This window comes from Amblyomma maculatum, chromosome 4, assembly GCF_055883805.1.
Source record: "Amblyomma maculatum isolate TAMU_Amacu chromosome 4, ASM5588380v1, whole genome shotgun sequence".
Lineage (NCBI taxonomy): Eukaryota > Metazoa > Arthropoda > Arachnida > Ixodida > Ixodidae > Amblyomma > Amblyomma maculatum.
Window position 1 is genome coordinate 134,219,759 of NC_139347.1, and position 24,427 is coordinate 134,244,185.

Sequence of the window (24,427 nt, forward strand, 5' to 3'; positions counted from 1 at the left end):
ATAAAAAAGAGTAATAAAAATATTTCAGAATATACAAAATGTGATACAATGCCTCTTTTCTAACTTCAAGACAAAAAAAAGTGGGAGGCTTATGTACAACATTTTTTTTGTGTGTGCTTTCTTGCGGCCTGACGCGAGGTTGACGCCATCTGCGCCGCCGCCGCGCCAAAGATTAAAATCTCTCCCGCGTCGCCGCCTGCCGTGAAAAAGGCAAACTACACCAAAACCGAAAGTTTAGATACTAGACTACTCACTAGATGGCGACACGTGTTCCAATGAGCGGATATTTGAGCGCGCGATTTGATCGTGCATTTTTACACGATGGCCTATGGCGCGGTCCCGAAAGAGTTAAGGATGTGGCCCAGTTGGTGTCGGTTCATGTTAGATATAGACTATTGCACAGTTTGAGTGCACGGGTGATGGCCGACTCAAGCCTTGTGTTTTGTCTTGCTTGTCTTTTCCTGCCTTCAAAAGCAGTGCCGTTATCCTCGGTTGTCTGGTGCAAGGTGCAGTTTCTTGGACGAGTGCCTTGACTCGTCATGTGTTGCCCTCCCCCCTTGTGTGGAATAGTGACACAATGTGTGATGTGTGTTCTCTCTTCTGTCGCCCAGCCTACGTACGGCCCCGTGGGAGAGGGGGGTGCAGTCCAGGACCCACGAGGCAGCATGGCAGCTGGCCTGCCCCCACAGATGCCCATGTCGCCACCCTTTATGGGGTGAGTGTCTGCTGATGCCTCCTTCCTCCTTGTTGGGGAAGCTATTCCCTGCACTCATCTGGTAATGCAGAGAGACTTTGTGATAAGTAGAACTTGATTTAGCAAAACTTAATTTCACAATATGTGCTGCATTATGCAAGAACAAGCACATCATTTTACCTTGTTTACTTATTAGTAGCACAAAAGACCTCTGGAGGCATTACATGAGGAGTGGTGTAATATATTGTTTAATTATTTGATGGGTGACTTGAAGCAGGCATGGGCAATGTCGATGATGGCTTCGATGGGCACGTTTCATTCCCTAAACACTGTGTGAATGACTTGAGATGGGCTGAAATGGATGCTCATGGAGAATGGATGGCTTTCCAATGCAAGCTGAAAAGCGGTGTGCAAGGGTTGATTACGGAGTGACACAAATGTGGATGATTGAACTTCTGGAAAAGGGTTAACTCTGGTCATGTACTTGTGTGGTTTAGGGCAGGGAGGACTAGCACTTGTTAAAATACTGTAATGCTTCTACGGCATGAACAGTTTGAGTATTTAAATGCTAATACACAGTTGTGGCTAGATTCAAGGTCTTAGTTGATTTGATGGTGGTTTCAGAGCATGCACATTCAATCTAAGGTTGGGCTTAAGTTAAGTAGAAGGTCATTTTTACTTAAGACGGATCAAGTCACAGGTTTCATTTTAAGCAGTTGAGGACTCAGCTTCAAAGAGGTCCAAGAGAGGTCACATTTTAGGCTGATCACTAGGTACTGTTTATGTGAGGGTGCATATGACACTGCTGTGCTGTTTATTAGTGTACAGTAGACTCCCTTTAAGGGGGGAGGCTACCCTTGAACACCAACTTTATTTATTTTTTGAGATATTTGAATGAAATTTTCAGGGTATGCTCATAGTACACACATTTGAAAAACTGCCAAGTTTCATGGAGCTGGGCTCATCGGTTCTCAAGTTAGAGGAGTATATCAAGATAGTTTACATAGGTCCCTAAGGGCAGGCCTGGAGAATTTGCAAAACGTGCTAGCAGTGTGAAATTTGTTATAGTCATTCCTGGATAGTTTCCCCAGGGCAAGACAATTCCCTTTTTCCAAATTTCCTCTTTGAAAAATTTTAGTACAGCCCCAAATTTAGTGTTAAAATTTACACCTGACTTCACGATATTTTAATTGACTGCCCCTAATTACACATGAAATATTTCGAAAAAACGGATTGTCTTGCCCTCAGAAATTTACTTAGGTATGTAACAAAAGAACCTCATGAAAATCCAATAAGCGGTTCTTGAGATATGACTTTCCCTAGCGGCCACACCCTGCAAAAAAATGATTCTGAGAAAACGGCTCTCAAAGGTTGAAAGAACAATAACTTTTTTGTTTCTGAAGTTATCATGATGAAATTTTCAGGACAGGCTCATGACATTAACAAATGAAAAACCACCAAGTTTCATAGAATTGTGCATGTTAATTCTCAAGTTACAGAAGCATATCAAATTGGTCCGAATAGGTCCTTTATATCAAGCCTGGAGAAATTGCAAAAGGCACTGGCATTGTGCAATTTGTCATGCTGATTCCTAAATAGGTTCCTCAGGGCAAGACAACGCCTTTTTTCTAAATTTTCTTGCTGAAAAATAGCATAGCACTGGATTTTTTTTTATCAATTAGACCTATGTTGATTAATCAAATTAATTATGACAAATTCCAGACATAATATTTTGAATACATGGGCTTCCCTTGCCCTCAAAAATTTATTCAGGTACAGTCAAGCCCACTTATAACGGCCCCACTTAAGACGAAAGTCCGGTGCGGCCGTCAAAATATACATTAGGGCTATGGCGCTCCGTCTCGGCTACAACAAACATCTGTGCGACTAGCCGATTGGCTACAGCGAACGCCTTGGTGCCGCTGACCACTTTCCACATACTGAGATCCGGCGATCCTGTGCTCTGCAAGCCGCGACAGTCGGCATTCCCGATTCCCCCGCGGCATTTCGCCCAAGGCATGATGGGCCGCGTAGACGCAGCAAGCGGCTTCGCAGTTTATCTCTCGGCTTCCAGGCCTATCTCTCACGGCATCTCGCCGGAGGAACAAGGAGCGGCCCAAACGCGGCAAGCGATTTCCCGGGTTATCTTCCGCGACATAAGCGCCGAAACGAAAAAAAAAAAGAAAGCTAGCCAAGTCTGCACTGAACGTTTGTTGCATCTCGAGGCATCGTGAGCGACCACGCAACGTTTAACACGTTGCACGAAACCGTTCAGAGGGCACGACGAGAGATCGTAAATCCGGTGATCGCAAAAATCGCGAAAGGCGACGAAGTACAAAGACAGCCAACAACGACAGCAAGCAAAGAGCCGGAGCAGACAACGCCGGGAGGTAGCAGGCGGAGACCGACGCGTCAGTGGCCGCAGCAGCCAATAGTAGTCTCCCGATCCCCCGCGTTCTCGCGGAGCGCGCGCTTTGCCCAATGGCAACCTTGAATTCGAGCGCGGGAAACTTGAAAGCCGTCAAGAGGCTCCCAATCGGAAGCAAGCCACGCCTCGACCGCGCCGCCGTCGCCGCCGCGGTGGGTGGCAGAAGAAAGCGCAAGAATTCACAAACAAAACAAGACCAAGATGGCAGCGCTCAGTTCGGCAGGAGAGGAACGGCGCGCGCGCGCGAAGTTTGGGAATTTTCGGGTCTTGCTCGCTGCTCCGCGGCTGCCGCCGCTTGTTATATAATTAATTTCGAGTATTTCTACGGCGAGTTGGGCATTGATAATCACAGGAATGGTAGCTTATAAGACATACTACCGGAATATATAATCTTCCAAAAATCGACTGTTTCGCGATTTTTCGGTTTTCAAAGGTCGCGTCCCCCCTTAAGACGAACTTAAGGGACCATGAAAATTGTTCATCTTATCAGAAGTTCGTCTAATCAGGAGTGCTTTCAAAAATGATGTTTGAGCATGCAGTGTGTGTTCAAATACCTCGTATATGAGAACAAATGAATAAAATGGCCTTTCAGGAAAATAAACTGCAATACAAGCATTTATTGGACTAATGATTGTCTACTACACTTTGCAGTAGTAAGGCATCAGGCATTGTTGATTGTTACCCAGTCTGTTATTATTTTTTTTGTGTCTGTCGTGAAAATCGACTGCCTGCTACAAAAGCAGACATCTCGCTTAACTTTTGAAGATACCCTTCAGTGCCCTCACACTGTTCAAAAAACTGCCCTAAAGTGTCTAGGCAGGCATCGGCTGCATCACAGGTAACTAGTGCAGATTCAGGCATAACATTCAAGCTGTCATCTTCAGCAGCAGTTTCCGATGGTAGGTCAAGCACTTCTTCAGTCAGAGCGTCCAGTGTGTCAGCCCTACACGTTTCCACACTTTCGTCAATGCTGACATACGCACTGATGTCAATGAACACACCCTTATTGCTCAGCGCCGAAACAATGCTTCTATCCTCCAAGTTGCAGTGTGGTCCTCATTCATAGTATCGCAGTCATTCTGCACTGAGCAATCACTAAGCGCCACAAATCCTGCATGGCGGAAGGCGTTGGCAATAGTGGCTTGAGTAACCTGCTCCCAGGCGCTCGTCAGTAAGTGGACAGCACTTAACAGGTTAACTGTGTACTCCAGTCATTCTGCACTGAGCAATCACTAAGCGCCACAAATCCTGCATGGCGGAAGGCGTTGGCAATAGTGGCTTGAGTAACCTGTTCCCAGGCGCTCGTCAGTAAGTGGACAGCACTTAACAGGTTAACTGTGTACTCCTTACTGCTCTCCATGCAAATCAGCATCCTTTGCAGCAGAGAGCGACGATAGTGCCTCTTCAAGCTACTTATTACTCCCTGGTCCATAGGCTGCAGCTTCGCCGTTGTATTCGCTGGTAGAAACTCTAGTCGGATGGCATGAAGTCCGGCGACGTGGCCGTGTCCGGGACAGTTGTCAACAACGAGAACTTTTCTGTCTGGAAGTGGCGATCCATCTCTTGAAGCCACTGCTCGAAAAGTGCCTGCGTCATCCACGCTTTTGAATTAGCCATGTACGTGACCGGCAGCGTTTTTATGTTTTTAAAGCAGCGTGGTGCTTTAGATTTGCCAATCACCAGCAACTTTAGTTTGTCAGTCCCAGTCATATTTGCGCCCACGAGGACAGTTACTCGAAGCTTGCTCCGTTCGCCCGCCACACAGTCATCACCAGCAAATGCGAGCGTTTTATTTGGGAGTAGCTGGCAGAAAAGCACAGTTTCGTCCACATTGTATATGTCTTGAGGGTCATATTCGTCCATGAGTTCATTCATCTTGTTCTGCCTCCAATAGCTGCAGACTGCTTCATCCACTGCAGCGGCCTCGCCGACAACACAACGAAAGGCCAGTCCATGCCTTTTCCGAAAACGGTCGAGCACCCATCGCTGCACACAAACTTGACATTCAGTCGCAGGGCAATTTCTTCCGCCTTAGCTTTCAGTAGCACTCCATTCACTGGCAAATTCGCACTGCGCGCTCTCTTCACCCAGGCAAGCAGAACGTCTTCAAGGTCTTTGTGCATAGCTGGCATCCTCTTCCGTTTTGGCGCACTCGCCATCTTCCAAAGCACTGGTAATTCACACTTCGTCCTTCACGATACTGCTCACGGTACTTTTCGCGATGCCGAACTTGCGTGCTATTTCAGTCTTTGAAAGCCGGCTGGCGCGAACTTCGGTCAAAACTTCGGCCTTCTCACGAAGCTCAAGTGGCTTTTTTCGAGTTGTTGGCCGACTAGCCATAGTAGCAACACGGCGAACACGGCGCGCACGAAAACAAACAGCGCACACCACGAGGTGACAGCGTACACTGTAGTCTGGTAGAAATTTACGGGACACGACGCGCATACCCGCCACGAACAATGGATCTGTGCACTGCGTAGTAGGCGTCGTTGGCGGTCAGCAAAGGCGCGGAGCTCAGTAGCATTGGCATGACGACACTATCACGTGATCACCATTGGGAAACGTCATTGGCTGCTTTTTCTTCTCACTGTTCTTTTTCCCGTGTTTCGCTAGTTTTGCTGGCCGGGCAGCGCATACTTTTTTTTTTGTCTCTCTCTCTTCCTCTCTGCGCTCTGTTTCGTCCTTGCCCGAGGTCGTACTAAGACAGCCGGCGCGACGCGAAACTCGAACCTACTCCTACTGCGGGGACAAAAGGAGTGAGCGGGGGAGCGGTGGGAGAGGATGAGCAGCGGCTTTCTTCCGCCTTCGTAGAATCGCATTACCGACGCAGACGTGCTTGGGTCTGCGTGCGTCGGCGGCACGGATGGTCGTGGCACTGAAAAGCTTTTTTTTTTCTTTTTTCTTTCCGCTGAAGCGCTGATCGGACGGTCGAGTAAGCTGCGCGAGGGGGGGGGGGGTGCAGCTGGCCGTGAAAATTCATCTTAACCAATTAGAGATTGCAAAGTGTTCGTCTTAAGCGGATTTTTTTTGCATTGACTCTATTGGGAACCAAACAAACGACATTCACTGTTCATCTTAACCGAGGGTTCATCTTAAACGAGTTCGTCTTAACGGGAGTCTACTGTAATTCAGTCTGACATATCATTGACAAGGGTGAAGTTAGAGACTATAGCAATGAAATTAAAGTGGTTAAGGACCCTATCCAGTTAGTGCACAAATTTTCTATAAATTTTAAGTCACCCTGTAGATGTTTTGAGTCTGCTGTTGGTTGTGCTCCAGCACGATTAGACATTTAGATAAGAATATTTGTGGTACTGTGCAAATTAGGAATAAAAGAGGCCTTGAAAGTGTTTATTGAGGTACTCCCGAGATCACAGAGGACATGGAAGATGTAAGGTTGTTGGCCTATGCGAGCTGTTAATTTTATCGCCTGTCAAGTGCAGAGGAGTCACAGGCGTTCATACAATAGCTATCTGTGAATGACTTTATTAGCTTTATTGAAGCCTTAAAGAGTGCATCTTTGATTGCATTAATATTTTTGCACTGGAACTCTTATTGTTTGTAAATATTTTTTGTTGCAAAGTAGGGCAGATTTTTTAGGAATCTGTGTCGGTTACTGCGAATGAGTTTACAGATGGCAAAACTTTTGTGTGAGAAAACTGTATGCTTTATAAATTTAGACACACTGCCTACTTGATAAAGACCCATTTAGTGCAGTGAAATTAGCTTTCCTACTCTATTGCCTGAAGTACGGCGATTGCTCGAAGATGTAGAAAAGAACTGTTGCAGTGCTTTTAGTATCGTTCAGCAGTTCTGCATTGATTTCATCAATGCCTATTAAAATTTTGGTTTCCCAGAATTAATGCTGTAATTCTCTGTGGCCAGAACGAGAGTTGTGTGTAAAGCGTTGCAAGTAATTGATTATTTTTCGGTAATTCTGTGATTAATCGATTGCCCTTTTAAAATAGTAATGTTCCAGGAAAGTCTAATACTTTTTCCTCCACTGCACCCAACTAGGCAGCTTTCACGCAGAGCATGAGGGCAGGATATTAGCTACAGTATACATTCAAGAAGGCATGCAAAGTGAGGGTTCCTTCAAAGCCAGCGGTACTGCTAGAGAGTCATTGTAGTATAGTGAAAGCCCGTTAATTTGAACGTGAGTCGGTTCCGCTACGAATAATTCGAACTAGGCGCCGCCGCGTCTGGGCGACTTGGCACACATCACGCGGCAAAAAAGTAAAAAACACCTCCGCGATTGGAAGGCATAATTAGAGGCTGTGCACTTCCAAAACGGGGACAGACGATGGAATCAGGTAAAACCATGGAAGAGTGGGTAAAACTTAAATGGCGCCATGACCGACGCGGTGGCCGGCGGCGTTGGAGGAAGGGGACGGCGGCCGCGGCAAGGTCAGGGCATGGCCGCGCGGCGGCGGCTGCCTGCTCTCTCTTCTGCGCAACCTCCGTAGCTCGCAACTAAATACTCGTTAATTCCAACCCTAAAAGTCTGCGCGGTCTCAGCCAACGCCCATAAAAGGCTATGACCTCGGGTGGGCACTATGGGTTAAAAGTTTTTTTTATTTGCGATAGCCATCTATCCTTCCACCCATCAGTCGTCAATGGAAGCACGCGAGTCAGCCGCGATCATGACGCCGGCTTTTAGCACCGTTCGTTCCAATGATGATGATTGGAGTGGCAGTAGACGGTGCCCGCTCCAGTCGCTCATAGCATGATAAAGCGAATGTACTGAAAAGGAGGCTTGCACAACCAGACAAGCGCTGGCACTTTGCCAAGTTCGCTTCCCTCCCCCCTGCCGGAGCTAAAGTCAAAAGATAAACACGCCGTTATCGCTGAGCAGCATCTTGGAGCACTGCCAATAAATGTGTTGTGGACCGTGATGGCGGGAAACGGAGGGTCGCGCTAACGACTGACGCCTTCATTTTTTTTTTCAGATTCGTAGACACAAATTGGGGTTGGGTGGGTTCATTATGCGAGTGAGTTCGTTACGCGACTAAATACGGTACATTTGCCGTAATAGAAATGGTTCTGGTCAGTTTTTGTGAGGCCATTCGATAATTCGAACATCGGATAATTCGAACTTTTTTCCTGGTCCCGCGAAGTTCGAATTAACGAACTTTTACTGTATATCACCAGTGGGCTTCGTAGAGGTAGAAACAGAACGATACAGGAAGTGTGAGGACAGAGAAAATGTATACAAAACAGACACAGCACTGTGTGTGTGTGTCTTTTCATTTTCACCTTTCTTGCCCCTTCATTGTTTTTCCCCATTATTTCAAACTAAACACACTAATAGAGTCCAACCTGGATATATCGAACTCGAAGGGGATCGCGAAATAATTCGATATATCGATAATTCGATATACAGTGAACCCTCGTTAACTCGAAGTTGTAAAATCCGGGAAAAATTTCGAGATAAGCGGAGTTTCGAGTTGAACAAAATGCCAAAATGGCAAAAAATTTCTGGCGACAATCCCTGGCGATAGCCGTGCGCCACCGCCGCCAATGCCTGTCGTTGCTGCTGGTGCACGCCGCACAGAGCAACGGAACTCTGCGACAGAGATGCATTTTCAGCGTTGTTTTGTTACCACCGCCTCGTCATTCAGTTACGGGGGAGTACAATTATGCTATATCATGTTTCTAACACTAAAGAGCATGACGTATGGTAAAACAGTGATGAATGTTTTTGTAATGCATTGTGTGTAAAAAAATAAGGTCACAGCTCAGCGGTGCGCTACTACATTGCGATGCAAGCAGCGACTTCCTCTTGCTCCTTTCGAAAATTAGCAATATTGTCACGTCTCGATTGAACGCCAAGGAGGACCCAAAGATAGGACGGGTTTAATAAATCAACCTGGACGAGTCTTGCGCTCCAACTTCCTTCTCTTCCAGGCTCGCGCTTGTGGGGCCCAGTCATCATCTTTGGCGTCGTCTTCTATGCGGCATTTGCCCCCCTCCTCAGGAAGCATCGTCCCGATGAGCACAAAAGGGAGTAGGGGGTCAAGGTCAGTCCGAGTTGTACGGCTTCATGCGTACAACGTGGACGACGTCGGCTTGTTGCTGGCGTCGCTTCGAGGTCGACACCCCGTCTGGCACCACCTCATAAGTGACGTCGGTTAAACGTCGCTGAACAACATATGGCCCGAAATATCGCCGCAATAGTTTTTCGGAGAGTCCACGGCGGCGAATAGGCGTCCAGACCCACACTTTGTCGCCAGGTTCGTACATGACATGTCGGCGTCTATGATTGTAGCGTCGTGCATCATGCTCTTGCTGATTCTTGATCCGCACACGCGCTAGTTGGCGGGCTTCCTCTGCACGCTGAGCGAATTCCTCGGCGTCCTGATCGAGATCGTCAGTGTCGGCATTCGGGAGCAACATTGCATCCAGCATAGTTGTTACTGGTTGCCCGTGAAGGAGGCTGAATGGTGTCATACGAGTGGTGTCTTGGCGTGCCGTATTGTAGGCGAACGTGACGTAGGGAAGAATTTCGTCCCAATTCTTGTGGTTCACGTCAACGTACATGCAAAGCATGTCTGCAATGGTTTTATTGAGGCGTTCCGTCAACCCATTGGTTTGGGGGTGATAGGCTGTAGTTTTACGGTGACTGGTACCACTGAGGCGGAGAACGGTCTCCAAAAGTTTGGCCGTAAATGCAGTTCCTCGGTCAGTTATAATGAGCGCCGGAGCGCCATGCCTCAGGACAATGTTCTCCACGAAGAACCGAGCTGCTTCGGCGGCGGTACCCCTTGGCAGAGCCTTGGTCTCCGCGTAGCGGGTTAGATAATCGGTGGCGACAATTATCCATTTATTTCCGGCTGTCGACGTCGGAAATGGTCCCAGGAGGTCCATGCCGATTTGCTTAAAAGGTGTTGTTGGCACTTGAAGAGGATGGAGTAGGCCAGCTGGTTTTACAGGGGGTGACTTACGGCGCTGGCAGTCTATGCACGTACGTACATAGTGTTTCACTGTCGCAGGCAGTTTTGGCCAGTAGTATCCGTGCTGGACTCTAGCCAACGTGCGGGTGTAGCCTAGGTGACCGGCGGTTGGCTCGTCGTGACACGCTTGCAGAACTTCACTGCGGAGAACAGATGGGACGACGAGTAGATGACTGTTTCCCCCAGGGCGGAAGTTCTTCTTGTAAAGCACGTTGTTGCGAATAAAGAATGAAGAGATTACTCGGGTGAAAATCTTAGGCACAACGGTAGTTCGTTTTTCCAAGAAATCAATAAGAGGGAGCAATTCCTGGTCTTCTCGCTGCTGTTGGGAAAGCGTTGCGTCATCTATGACACCTAAAAATGCAGTGTCTTCATCGGTCATAGTGAAAGGTTCGACCGGCGCTCGCGAAAGGCAGTCAGCATCCGCGTGCTTTTTCCCAGATTTGTAAATAACTGCGATGTCGAATTCTTGTAATCGAAGGCTCCAACGCGCGAGTCTCCCTGAAGGGTCCTTTAGATTCGTCAGCCAACAGAGCGAGTGATGGTCGCTAACGACTTGAAAGGGGCGAGCGTACAAATAAGGGCGGAACTTCATAACCGCCCATACCACTGCAAGGCATTCTTTTTCGGTTGCCGAGTAGTTCGCTTCTGCTTTAGATAGGGTCCTGCTGGCGTAAGCAATTACTTTTTCTACACCACCCTGGCGCTGCACCAGCACAGCACCTAAGCCCACGTTGCTGGCATCCGTATGAAGCAGTGTAGGGGCGTCGTCATCAAAGTGCGCCAGGACAGGTGGTGTCTGTAAACGTCTCCGCAGCTCATTAAACGCTTGTTCCTGTTCTTCACCCCAGTGAAAGACAGCATTGTCACGCGTCAGCGAAGTTAATGGCCAGGCAATTCGTGAGAAACCAGCAATAAACCGGCGGTAATAGGCGCAAAGACCCAGGAAACGCCGCAATGTCTTTTTGTCCGTAGGTGTCGGGAACTTGGCGACTGCGGAGAGCTTTTCAGGATCAGGCCGGACACCTTCTTGGCTAACGACGTGACCTAAGAATTGCAGCTCCTCGTACCCGAAGTGGCACTTCTCGGGTTTTAGTGTGAGGCCCGCAGATCGTATGGCCTGAAATACAGCTAGCAGACGGCGTAGATGCTCTTCAAATGTGGCCGAAAACACAATCACGTCGTCAAGATACACCAGGCATGTTTGCCACTTAAGTCCCGAGAGCACAGTATCCATCAACCTCTGAAATGTTGCTGGTGCTGAGCATAAACCGAACGGAAGGACCTTAAACTCGTACAATCCGTCGGGAGTGACGAATGCTGTCTTCTCCCGATCTCTCTCGTCTACTTCTATCTGCCAATATCCACTTTTCAAGTCCATTGATGAGAAGTAACGTGCATTTCGTAGGCGATCAAGGGAATCGTCGATGCGAGGAAGAGGGTACACGTCTTTTTTAGTTACTTGGTTGAGCTTGCGGTAATCTATGCAAAATCGTAAGCTGCCGTCCTTCTTTTTAACAAGTACCACGGGGGAAGCCCAGGGGCTCTGTGACGGCTGGATAACGTCGTCTCTAAGCATTTCGGCCACCTGGCGCTGAATGGCTGCACGTTCTTTCGGAGCTACACGGTAAGGATTTTGTCGAATCGGGCGAATCGAGTCATCCGTGATGATTCGATGTTTTGTCAAAGGTGTTTGGCCGATCCGCGATTCGGAAGCAAAGCAGTCTCGAAATTGATCTATGAGATCCAAAAGACGGTCCCGTTCTGAAGAAGACAAATTTTTACTCACATCGACGATGGTTACGGGCGTCTTGCACATTGATCCTTCCTGTTGCAGTGAGAAGCAGTGCTGCGCCTTTGGGACGCTGTCGAAAAAGGCCACAGTTGTGCCTTTCGGAATTTGCTGACGCTCGTCGCTGAAGTTTGTCAGCAGCACTTCGGTCTGTCCATTGGTCAAGTTGACTAGCCCTCGAGCTATAGATACACCTCGGCTTAGTACCAGGGCGACTGCCCTTTCGGCGATACCATCGCCGGTATGCGCCATGTCGCACTTCACTTCAACAAGAGAGCATGATCGCGGAGGTAATGTCACTGTCTCATTGGCGACACGCAAGGGCATCAGTGGTACTTCCGCACAACCAAGGTCTTCATGATTGATGGTGAAGGCAACGACGCTGTCACGAATGCTGATTACAGCCCCATGAAGACGCAGAAAGTCCATGCCCAAGATGAGATCTTTGCAACAGTCAGGGAGAATAACGAAGCTGCCAACAAACACCGCGTTTCCTATTCCTATCCGGGCAGTGCACTTCCCTGTCGGTGCCAGTAGCTGGCCTCCAGCACTTCTTATTACTGGCCCAGTCCATTCGGTTTTTACTTTGCGCAGCGTGTCAGCCAGTTTCTGGCTAATAATTGAAAAATCCGCCCCGGTATCCACCAGAGCATGTACCTCCAGCCCATCAATGGAAACGGCGAGGTCAGCGCTAACAACGTTATCTGGGTTGCTCGTCTCTTTCGGCATTTTCGGCGGAAGTGCGGCAAGGTCAGCGGTATCAGCTTCGTCGTCGGGGCTGCTCATCTGATGCGGCATTTTCGGTGGTAATGTAGGCGGCATTTTCGGCGGTAGTGCGGCAATGTCAATACTAACGGCAGCGTCAGAAGCACGGGCTGTCGGCTGTTGCGGCGGTGGTGAGGGTTTTGACACTTTTAGACTGTGTGCAACCTCCCCTCGTGAGGTTGCGGCTGTTAGTTTCCCCGGTGAGGGCTAGGGGACCGCCGTCCGCCAACGTCAGCATTGCCACGACGCATCGGCGGAGAATAACGCTGTGGCGATGGGGAGGAGCGGCGGCGGAAGCCCGGGGATTCGGTTTCCCTGCTGACCGGAAGGCCATCGTCGGTTTGGGCAGTGTCAGCGTCGAAGCGGCGGCGAGCAGAAGCAGACGGAAAGGCCTGCCCCTCTTCGCGGTAACGGCAGTACCGATATACGTGGCCAGGTTGTCCGCAGTAGAAACAGAGTGGCCGGCTGTCATAACTGCGCCACCTGTCCGTTCGGCGTAGTTGAGAGCACCTGGAAGGCGCCCACTGAGGCCCCTGGAAGAATCGCGTCTCCTGACGGCTTGGTGCGCTCGGTGAGGCGTGGTCTGGAGGCGGGCGACGTAGGACCGCGGCGTAGCTCTCAGATTGCGGCTCGTGATAAGGTGCAGGAATGTTGGCCGGGTAGTTGACCGGTTGTGGAACGCGGTATGGTGGTTCGGAAATGACTGCCGCGTTGTCGACTGGATGAAATTCGTTGCACTGGGCAGACGGTGTTGGGGAGCACCGAATTTCATTCCTTACAGCCTGCACGAGGGCCTCTGACGACTGAGCTTTCGTAACCGAAATTCGCTGCAACTCCTCAAGGACAATTTCTCTAATCATGTCTCGAAGAGTGGTCTGATCTGTTGCAGTCAGCGCCGCCGCAGTCGTCGGGGCACAGCCGGCTGGTCGGTTGTACTGGCGGCACCGATCTTGGAGGGCTCGCTCTATAGCCGTAGCGTCCTTAATGAACTCACTCACGGTTTTAGGTGGGTTGCGTACTAAGCCGGCAAACACCTGTTCTTTGACACCGTGCATGAGATGCCGTAACTTCTTTGGCTCACTCATATCAGGGTCGGCACGGCGAAAAAGGCGAGCCATGTCTTCCGCAAACATAGCCACGCTCTCATTCGGCTTCTGGACACGCACTTCAAGCAGGCGCAGCGCATTGTCGCGTCGATCAGTTCTCGCAAAGGTGTCTACAAGCTGGCGGCGGAAGTCGTTCCATGTGGATAAGCTGGCCTCGTGGTTTTCAAACCACGTTCTAGCATTATCCTGAAGGGCAAAATAAACATTGCAAAGCTTGTGATCTTCGCTCCACTGATTAATCTTGGCCACTCGCTCAAACTGGTCAAGCCAGTCCTCGACATCTTCAAACGCTTCCCCGCGAAAGCACTCTGGCACCTTGGTGTTCTGAAGAGTCACCGGTGTAGGGTTGGGATGTGCCATGGCTTTGGAGACCTGATGGACTTGGTCGTTTGAAGAGTAGCTTGGCAGATGGTTGTACTCCGGGGCTAGGCCTAGAAGGCGGCGGCTAGCGCGATGTACAGGCGTGTCGATGTCTGGGATTCGCTGTGGACTGCCGGAAGGAGTCTTATGCATACCCCAGCGCGCTCCACCAGTGTCACGTCTCGATTGAACGCCAAGGAGGACCCAAAGATAGGACGGGTTTAATAAATCAACCTGGACGAGTCTTGCGCTCCAACTTCCTTCTCTTCCAGGCTCGCGCTTGTGGGGCCCAGTCATCATCTTTGGCGTCGTCTTCTATGCGGCAATATTTAGCCACACTAGCCTTTTTATTTTCCTTTACTACCCTACCAAGCTTTTACTGATTTGTCTCGATGCGCTCATATATGCACTAATCAGATGAAGTGAGCATCTGCAGGGTCTTTGCTCAAACTGGACTAGGAAAACAAACTTCGCTCGCGCAAAAAAAACAACAACAACAAAAAAAAAGAAAGCCAGGACAGAAATTGAGTAGCCCAAAGCCTTCTGCGATTGGCTGCCTAGTGCGCTGCTTCTGGGTGATACACGAAATTTTCTACAAAGCCTGAATCGGAGTGCGACAGCAACGAGCGGAAATGCTTTGGCGGCCCTTGACCCGTCTTATTCGTCGACGCTGCACTGCACAAAGGGAGACTGTAATAAACGGAAAAGAATTCACAGAAAAAACTCAACTTTATAATTTTTGAAGAACTGAGTAATGCTTGGCTTTGTAGAAAATTTTGTGTATCACCCAGAGGTAGCTCGCTAGGCAGCCAATCGCAGAAGGCTCTGGGCTACTCAATTTCTACCCTGGCTTTTTCCTTTTGCGCGAGCGAAGTTTGTTTTCCTAATCCTGTTTGAGTGAAAAACCTGCGGACGCTCACTTCGTCTGATTCGTGCTGCAGATACCACATACACAACAAAAATCAGTCAACGCTTCGTGCACATGGCGCGACGAAACAGAACCACACAATCACTAAATTGCTCTTGCCGGTATGCACGTGCGGAGGGCAGCTGACCGAACCACGCCGAATAAGACTCTCAGCCCCCGCGTGCGATTAGCGCTCACACGACTGCTCCGAAGGTGGAAAACTGCTGCATCCACGGGAATTTGCTCTTCAGACGTGACTGCGTTTGCCATTTAGTGTAAGAGCAAAGCGCTCGTTCGGAGCCCCTATCACTTTCCGTAATGACCTTTGCCTTTGGTCTTTCCGGTCAAAATTTCGAGATATCCGCATTACGCTCGAAAAATGGTTCGAGATAAACGGGAGCTAATGCATAGCACCTATGGGAGGTGAAAGCGCAGCGTGGAAAATTTTAAACTTAACCGTTTTTTTTTTATATGCAAGTTCGTGTTAACGAGGGTTTACTGTACAAAAATTGGCTTGTGATGGCACTTACAATGTGAAAAAACGATACCGTATTTGTCGTGTCATCAACCCACTCGCATAATGAATCCACCCTCCACTTTTGCTCCCGAGAAATTGAAAAAAAAAAAAAAAAAAAAAGCGTTAAGGCCAGCTCGCTCACATGCAAGCGATTGAGCGATCTCAGCATCAAGCGGCAGCGACAGAGTGAACAATTTGCAACTTATATGAACTGCGTCCCTCTCGTCGCTCGAGCCACCGCGGCAGCTCAAAACAAGGTTTCTGTGTTGCCGCGGCAGAAATCATGAGCGTTTTCACTTGCATGTCGATGGCGTGTGCCACTCCGTTTCGGTCGTCTCATCCACAGCTCATTTTTTGGCAGCGTGCCAAGATGCTGCACAGCGATAACGTCACAACTTGTTTATCTTTTGATAGCTCCTTGATAGTGAACTTGGCAGAGTGGCTTGATTGCACAAGCCTGGTTCGATTTATCACTCCCCGCTTGGGGCGGGCGTAGTCCACTGCCACAAAATCATTGGGAAGCTTGATAGCTGCAAGTGCTGTTTGAAGCGAAAAATTCTAAACAGCTGACTGCGTGCTTTCGTTAATTCATACATGCAAGGATAAAAGACTTGCAAAAAAAAAGAAAAAAAAAACGTCTCTTCTTAACATCCGCAGCCGCCATATTTTATCAGAGTCCTTCAATGCTTTTTTCTGGTCACGAAACTTCCGCCTCAGTTTCATATAGGGTCAGCACTGGCCGCTAGAGGCGCCGCTGGGCACTGAAGGGCACCGAGCTGCGGCGGAGCCGCCTGCCCGGCCCAGCCGGCTTTAAATCACGGGAGGTATTTGCACCCGATTAGTCAAAAATTTCAGCGACAGTCGGTTTGGCTTTCCTTCCAATCTAGTCTAACAACACTATGACGACCTTCCATCAGAAAGGCGCAGGGAAGGAAATGACGACGCAACGACGTACAGATACTTCTCTGAAGCAGACGATTTGTGTACAACTGCGCAGCTTCCTGTTTATTCTGAACTCCCCCTTATACATTTTTGAACGTGATGCGGCGCACTAATGCCTTGTAGACGACGATATAACGCTGACGATGTTGCGAGAAGGAAGCGATATGCGCTACGAGGACAGTTGCTTGTCTGCTGATTTCGCATCGTCGTTTTCGATCTCAAATCTTGAAGCGCGTAACCGTTAGCTTGCAGTTGGCGAAATACGCGCAGAAACATGACCGTAGTCCCTATTCAACACCTCCTAACTGTGGTCTGACAGCTCAAGCGGGAATCCCGCTTTCAAGACGCGTATATGTAGCCGGCAGTGGAAGCGCAGGGTTGGACAGAGCATTTGGGCTAGTCGATGCGTGCGGACGGGAGCGTGCATCAGGCAAGCATGTGATCGGCTAGCGATCGCGACACCGATCAGAACCTACCATGTCAACCCTCGTTACACCAAGGCCCCGCGGGGAGCCAACGTCGGGCTCTGGTCCCAACGTCCTCGACACTGAATCAGCCCCGCAACGACCTACCTGCAGTCATCTTTTTTTTTTTGCTCACAGCGCAACAAGAACGGGACATGAGACGAAAGACTACCACAGACAACCGCTCTGTGTTTCGTCTCGTGTCCCGTTCTTGTTACGCTGTGTGCAAAAATGATGAACACTTAGCAACTCGCCCAAAATTCCGCCTTGCTGGACCTACCTGCAGCCCTGCCCTCCTTTGAATAGGAGATCGCCATCCCAGCAGCTAAGCACCCGCTTCCCCTCTATATTGACCTCTCTTTTGTTTTCCTCCCTACATACCTCTCTTCCAATTGTTCCAACGCCTTCTAAGTCCTTATTGTTGTTACTAGTTCTGTAGTTATTACCATTGAAGGTCTCTGTTATTACCCTGATGTCTCATACCCCAAACTTCCCTCTTTCATTTTTTTGGAAGAAAAATAAACCTCAATACAATACAATAAACCTCAATACAACTGGTCTGCATTTGTTCAGTTGTGTATTCATTTGTGCCCCATCTTCTGTAACTTAGGCTCCTTTTTAAGCTGCTGTAACTGCATTGTTATTAGCAGGCATCTGTGTTACTAACTGCCATATACCTCATGCATACGGTCAGCGGCTCATCAGTCGTGGGCCATATCTCTGGTTTGTGTGTCCGAACCTAATTTTTCTTCGATGCTAAGAGGAACTGTCGGTAGTTCTCCCACCGCAAAATTCTATATGATTGCCACAGTAGGCGCATTGGCCTAATTAATTTGCAAAACCCTAGGTGCCAATTTACCACTGACCCAGCCTATTTTTAATGCTCCTTGTAATGCAGTTCACAAACTAAATTTTATTTATAATGCTCACATCATCATAAAGCTATCAAGAATTACAAACATTATCTACATATTTTTGCACCATCGCATCCAATCTGCAAAAATATGGACCTATACACAGTAGGCATAAGAAAACTAAATATGAATAACTTATGAAAAAGCAAGTCTGTTTTAACAGACAGCCGTGTTTAATATGTAAAGAGAGGAAAATACGATTACACAGCTGTCATCAGGCATTCTTCAACATTTACAGCAAACAGCACACAAATACTTCTCAGAAAATTCTTTTTGAACATCAATGACTCATATTGCTGTGCATACAGTAGAACAAAATTTTTGCTAACTACACGATGAAATATTGAAGACATGAGCTTCACAAAGAGCGAAAGCACACAATAAATCAGTAAGGTGTAGTAACTATTGCAACAGGACGTGGCAATGCAGGGAAGCGATAGTCTTGTAGTAGACCTCATAAGTACAAAGCACAATAAAGCAATTATCAAAGCTGCCAGGCGACTCGTGTATGCAGGCGGAGTAAAAATATGTCTTGAGTAACAGTGTAAATATAAAAGATAAAATTAAACAAAAAATAGTAGTACAATTAATGCAGAGATGAGAGTAATGTTCAATGCACTGGCATAGAAAAAAGATTCACGATGCCAGAGCATTGAAGGACACTGGCAATGCTTTTATTGAGGTAAATATAGTGACAGGGATACCTGATCATGACAATAAAACTAGCCAAACAAGAATGAGCTGCAGGATGATTAGCCGGTAGTCTCCATTTGAACTCATTCCCCAAAAGGAAGAGGAAAGTTAGTGCTGGCACCAACTTATGACGCGGAAACTTGGAGGCTAACAAACGTGAGGATAACATTAAGAACATTTCAATTAGTAGAATAGGAACATTTCAAATAGCAGTAGAAATTAAAATGATAGTGGTAATTACAAGACAAAACAAGGAGTTGCATGAAATGAAGAACAAACACAACCTGATGTTTATTTTACAATACTGCTAGCCGCCTTTTAGTGGCAAAAGCAGCAGTGGACAAAGTACTTAGCGTTTATGCATACAGGCGAATGTGCGATACCTATACATGGAGCTGTGATAAACAATAAACATATACAACAGCTTGCATCGGCAGCAAGGCATGGGCAAAGTTCTACATACTCTTGTGCGTTGGCCAAAGAACATAGGGGATTACCGTCTTGATGCACACAGCAAAAATGAAGATCACGCACACAGCAGTCACAAACAGGAATCAAGCTTAAGTCAAGAGGAGCAAATGAACATGTAATAGAGAGAGCAGACAACCCGTGTCTTACAACAGAGTAGATGCCAAGAAAATTTTCAGCGAATTCACAGCGTTCACAGCGAATTCCTCGACCCGAATGATGTCCGCAGCGTGAAAGTGCTTTTCGCAAACACGCGCATATTTAGATTCAAAACTAAAGTCATCAGCTTCTTCCCGAGGTATTATTGCACGCTTCCATTTTTCCGACAGCTCCTTGTCAGCAGGGAAGCGAAACAACGAGACCTTCTCTGTCACGCCTTTGTAGCCGGAACAGCATCCTGGTATGCAACAAGTGTTCGGCATGGTGCCACGCACACGAGTTACATGATGTCAATGCACAACACAACAGCAGACGTCGAAATTCGCACTCAAATTACCAGCAGCAACGCTTGCCGGCTGGCCGCGACAGTGAGAGCTCGCCGTCTGGCTCGCCGAACGATGCCCTTCAGTGCCCAGTGGCGCCGCGGCGCGGCAGGCGCAGGCGGTATATGAACCTCTCCCATAGCGTGACGGAGGAGTTTCATGACCAGAAAAACATTGAAGGACTCTGATTTATGCTACGCCGCTCGTACAGCACAACGATAAGAATGGACGACTCTTGAATGGACGAGAGAGAGAGAGATCTGCCGCCGCTTAACGTCCGCAGGCGCCATAGCCACGTCAGCCGCCGCGCGCAGAGGGTTTGCAACACACGCTGGAGAAAGCGCCCGACGTTCTATCTGAAAACGGGCTGAGCTGGCTTGGCGCATGTGTAGCGTATGCTACTGTGAACGAAGGCCGAGAAGAAAGAAAAGAGAGAGAGCTCTGCAAAAGAACGGGCACACCCTTGTGCTTCGCTCTATTGCGTTTTTCCCCTCACGTTCCCATCGGTTCTCTCTGGTTAATTTGCGCGCATGGCTTTCAAACGTCACGTGCTGGCGCGCGGGAAACTATAACCGCAGATGCGCACGCCTTTGGGGAATGGGCACGGCGCTGCCCTAGACCAGCCGTTGTCGAACTGTCCCCTCTCATTCCTTCCGCGTGTGGCTTGAAAACGTCATGCGGCAAATGGCCGAGGGTGATGCGATCGTCTTTGGGGAAGGCAAACTTTCCAGTGTGTGGTATGGAGTTTGATATATCGAACGACCGGTGAAATGGAGTTCGATATATGATGTGGCTTTCCTATATATACTTTTACATGGGATTTTCAAGGGGATATTCAGTGAGCTCTATATAACCAAAATTCGATATATCTGGGTTCAATATAACCAGGTTCGACTGTATTTTAACTCTTGGTGCATTTGACATTCTCTTTAGAACGCCTGGATAATGCAACTGAAAAAATGTGTGCTTAAAAGGGCGACCCTGCTAACATAGATATGTTTACTGATATTAATGATAAAGTTTTACTTATTGTAAAAACAAGGGTGTTTGTGATGGCAGTGGAATTATTCCCATCCGTGGTGCCCCTGAAAGTACAGACGTTCGAATAGCACGTGATGTTTCGTTATGTCTCATGGCTTTCTGACCTCTTTAGCAACGTCTAAAGTGTCCATTTTATTCGCTGGCACGCGAAGACTCACCGAGGCTATTATTTCTTTTGCTTGCCAGTGTGGTACCTGTGCGTTTTTGCTGGAGCCAACTCACACCGATCTGTAGGAGCTGCTTGTCTCCTGAGAAAATTTGGATTGAACCAATATTTAATGAGACAATTTCGAGTTAGCGAAACTTTATTGTACTGCTTTCTCTGCTCGTTTTCTTTGATGTTTCTTCTAGGACCAGCTGTGTTGTTGTCACAGGTGTAATGAGAAGGTTTCAGGGATACACAATATTATTTGCACCTTAGGAAGACAAAAACCTCAGTGCATTGAAGCTCACTAAAGCAGATTTTCCCGAAAAGTTTGACATCATTATACTGAGGTTCAACTGTACTTGGTTTTGAGTATCAAGTAAGGACAGGCACATTTAGCAAATCCCTTATGTGAGCATCCAAGGATATCACGGTTCAAAAAGCAACAAATAAATAAAAAGAAAAGAGGTGGCTGCACAAGAAATGTTAAAGCCTAGAACACCATGCTTGCAAGAATTGACTGGAACTCCGATATCTGGAACACTGCGCTTCTTTGAAATGATGTATTAGGCATGTGTTGTTGCCATACAGTTGTTAAAAACTTAAATGAAATTTTTTTGATGCTATTTTGGTTTTATGAACCAAGCGATGATTGTGATGTGTGGGAAGCATTTCAGTCACTTGATGTATAAAAAAAAGCTCTAATATAATCTCCGATTTGTATTTTTTAAACTCACTACCACTCTTGAATCTCAGCGTGCTTCAAGAGCTCAGGTGCTGGCTGATGTCAGTGCCTGAAACAAATTCTGTTTGTCAGTTCTTTTATGCCGGGAGCAAAGAACAGTACTATTGTTCGTAGTTAAAAACACTTGGATTGTGTGTTTTTAGATGATACTACTTCCTGATGCAACACTACGTGTTGAAGGCAAAGATCCTAAAGATTGGACGATGTTATCTTAGTACTGAGTAGCCACAATGAAGTGCTGCTATACTGTTCCACAGCAGCCAAAAACGTTTACGATGTCAATTCTCATGGCATTGTAACCTGAGTTCCTTGTACCAAACACATGCAGGCAGTGCAGTGGGCTTTGCCTGAACTAACCTCTACATTGAACTGCATGCCCATTGCCTATCAGGCTCTTCCAACCCAGTGGATGAAGTCTAACCTTTTTTGTCTTCCTCTACAGGGCCGGCATCCCAGCACCCAACATGGCCGCCAGCCAAGGGGCTGCAACACCCTTCCCACTGCTCTGACCCTAGGAGGCCCAGTTCTACGGCAGATTGATCGCGTCCAGAAGAGATAAATAAATTGCCGAGGCTCACGCGCCCTGGTGTTGATGGGCAGTAAAAAGTTCTTCGCTCATAGCCACGAGAGTTTTTAAGAAGTGTTCCACTTGCAAATAATAAAACACCTGTACGAAATGGAACAACTTGCTTTTGTGGCCTTTCCCATTTTTTGGAGTGGCAATGCATGTGTACATACTATTGGCCAATTGTATCTGCATTGGAGTGTTGTATCTGCCAGACATTCTGAAGAAGTGGCTTAGTGTCCTGTCATAGTGTTCTTTAGATGCCTTGAGCTTGGTGGCTTTGTATTAAATATGCATATTAAGGTGAACCTGATTTATTTATAGGAAGGGAAAGGCGCGCTTTAAGACACCTGTACCGCGCTGTAATGGAAGGGAGAAAGGTGGGAGAGTAAGTGGAAAGGAGCCGTAGTGGAGGGCTGCGGTGTATTGTCGACCACCTGTGGACCTTTAGCAAACACGGATAGTTGTTGTGGCTGTAGGAAGTCTGAAAAGAAAATGCACGGGCCTGCTACTGGCTCTGTAGCTGAGCCACCGCTGCCTCGTGCAGACAGAAGAGATTGATTTATAGGAAGGAAAGGCGCGGTAACTGTCTTCTTTTCTGTGAACACCTCAACTGCGCCGTAATGGAAGGGAGGAGTGGGAGTGAAAGTGGAAAGAGAAAGGAGAGCCGTAGTGGAGGGCTACGGAGTAATTTCGACCTCCTGGGGATCTTTAACGTGCGCTGACATCGCACAGCACACGGACGCCTCTTCGTTTCGCTTCCATCGAAACGCGGCCGCCGAGGTCGGGTTCGAACCCCGGTACATCCGGCACAGTAGTCTGGCGTCTTACCACTGCACCACCTCGGCAGAAGAAAACTTAGAAGAAAGAAAAGGAAGAGGGAAAGAAAGACGCGCGCCGCAACAACAGCCATTGTCCACCACCGAAGCGGTGGCGGGTGCAATGACGGCCTACAACATAAAAATTCGGTAGCAGGCTAGCCCCCGCCGCAAGCGGTGGTGACCTGCCTGTCCCAGCCCCATCAGAGGAGTACCTTAATTTTCTGTTGGCTTGTGGCGAAGGGTGGTTGTTCCTGGCCCTACGGGGCTGGGACGGTAGGTCAACGCCGTTTGCGGCAGGAGCTAGCCAGCCGCCGAATTTTTATCTGTTGTAGGCCGTCATTGCACCCACCACCGCTTAGGTGGTGGACGACGGCTGTTGCGGCGCGCGTCTTTCTCTTCTTTTAGAGCGCAGCTCTTTGGCGCCCGTTCCAGGGTTTCGCGTCGTTGTCGGTGTCGGCCGCGTAACCAGCTCCGCCCCCTTTCATTCCCCCAGTTCGAGCCCGGCGCTTCGGCAACCAGAGCCTCCTAGGAAGAGTGGGGTGGGGTACACTCAGCGGCGAACGATGGGGGCACGAGCGCGCGCAGCAACTGGAGAACACGAGAAAAGGAAGGAAGGGGGGGGGGTCGCCGGAGGCAGCGCTAGCACGGACTGACTGATACCGCTGCCGCCGCTAGCGAGTCAAGACAACGTGACTGCGTAGAGAGATTGATTGATTGATTTATAGGAAGGGAAAGGCGCGGTAAGTGTCACTTCTTTTCTGTGGACACCTCAACCGCGCCGTAAGGGAAGGGAGGAAGGTGGGAGTGAAAGTGGAAAGAGAATGAGTAGCCGCAGTGGAGGGCTACGGCGTAATTTCGACCACCTGGTGATCTTTAACGTGCGCTGACATCACACCGCACACGGACGCCTCTTCGTTTCGCTTCCATCGAAACGTGGCCGCCGAGGTCGGGTTCGAACCCTTCGGCACAGCAGTCGGGCGTCTTACCACTGCACCACCCCGGCGGGGCCGACTGCGTAGAACACCATCGCCGCCATGCAGAAAGAGGGGTCCCCCCTCTTCTTGCGTGGCGGCGAGGGTGATCTCCGGTTGCCGAAACGCCGGCTCGCTATCAGCGGATCACGATGTGTGAATCTCGTTCTCACTCGCTAGCGGCGTTAGCGGCATCAGTCAGTCGCTGCTATGTGTTTGTCGCGCGTTCCTATGGGCCCACGTGCTGCTTCCCGCAACCTCCCGATAACTCAATTGCTCTCTACATTTCTCCGACCACAAAACTTCTTTCATATCCCGGCCTCGGCGGCTGCGTTTCGATGGAGGCAAAACGAAGTGGCGTCCGTGTGCTGTGCGATGTCAGCGCACGTTAAAGATCCCCGGGTGGTCGAAATTACTCCGTAGCCCTCCACTACGGCTCCCCTTTCTCTCTATCCACTTTCACTCCCACCTTCATCCCTTCCCTTACGGCGCGGTTCAGGTGTCCACAGAGCAAGTGTGACAGATACTGCGCCTTTCCCTTCCTATGAACCAACCAACCAACCAACCAACCAACCAACCAACCAACCAACCAACCAACCAACCAACCAACCAACCAACCAACCAACCAACCAACCAACCAACCAACCAACCAAC

General features: G+C 48.6%; 1 protein-coding gene across 2 annotated transcripts in view; it reads left to right on the forward strand.

The window, feature by feature from the left end:
• Positions 1-22,101, forward strand: part of Stam (signal transducing adaptor molecule) — a 59,925-nt gene extending 37,824 nt beyond the window's left edge. For both annotated transcript variants that reach the window (XM_084602524.1, XM_084602525.1), the window contains exons 12-13: positions 612-715; positions 21,859-22,101. In XM_084602524.1, the coding sequence (XP_084458650.1) occupies positions 612-715; positions 21,859-21,925 (171 nt within the window). In that variant the 3' untranslated portion in view covers positions 21,926-22,101. The remainder of the gene's footprint in view (positions 1-611; positions 716-21,858) is intronic.
• Positions 22,102-24,427: the final 2,326 nt, after the last annotated feature.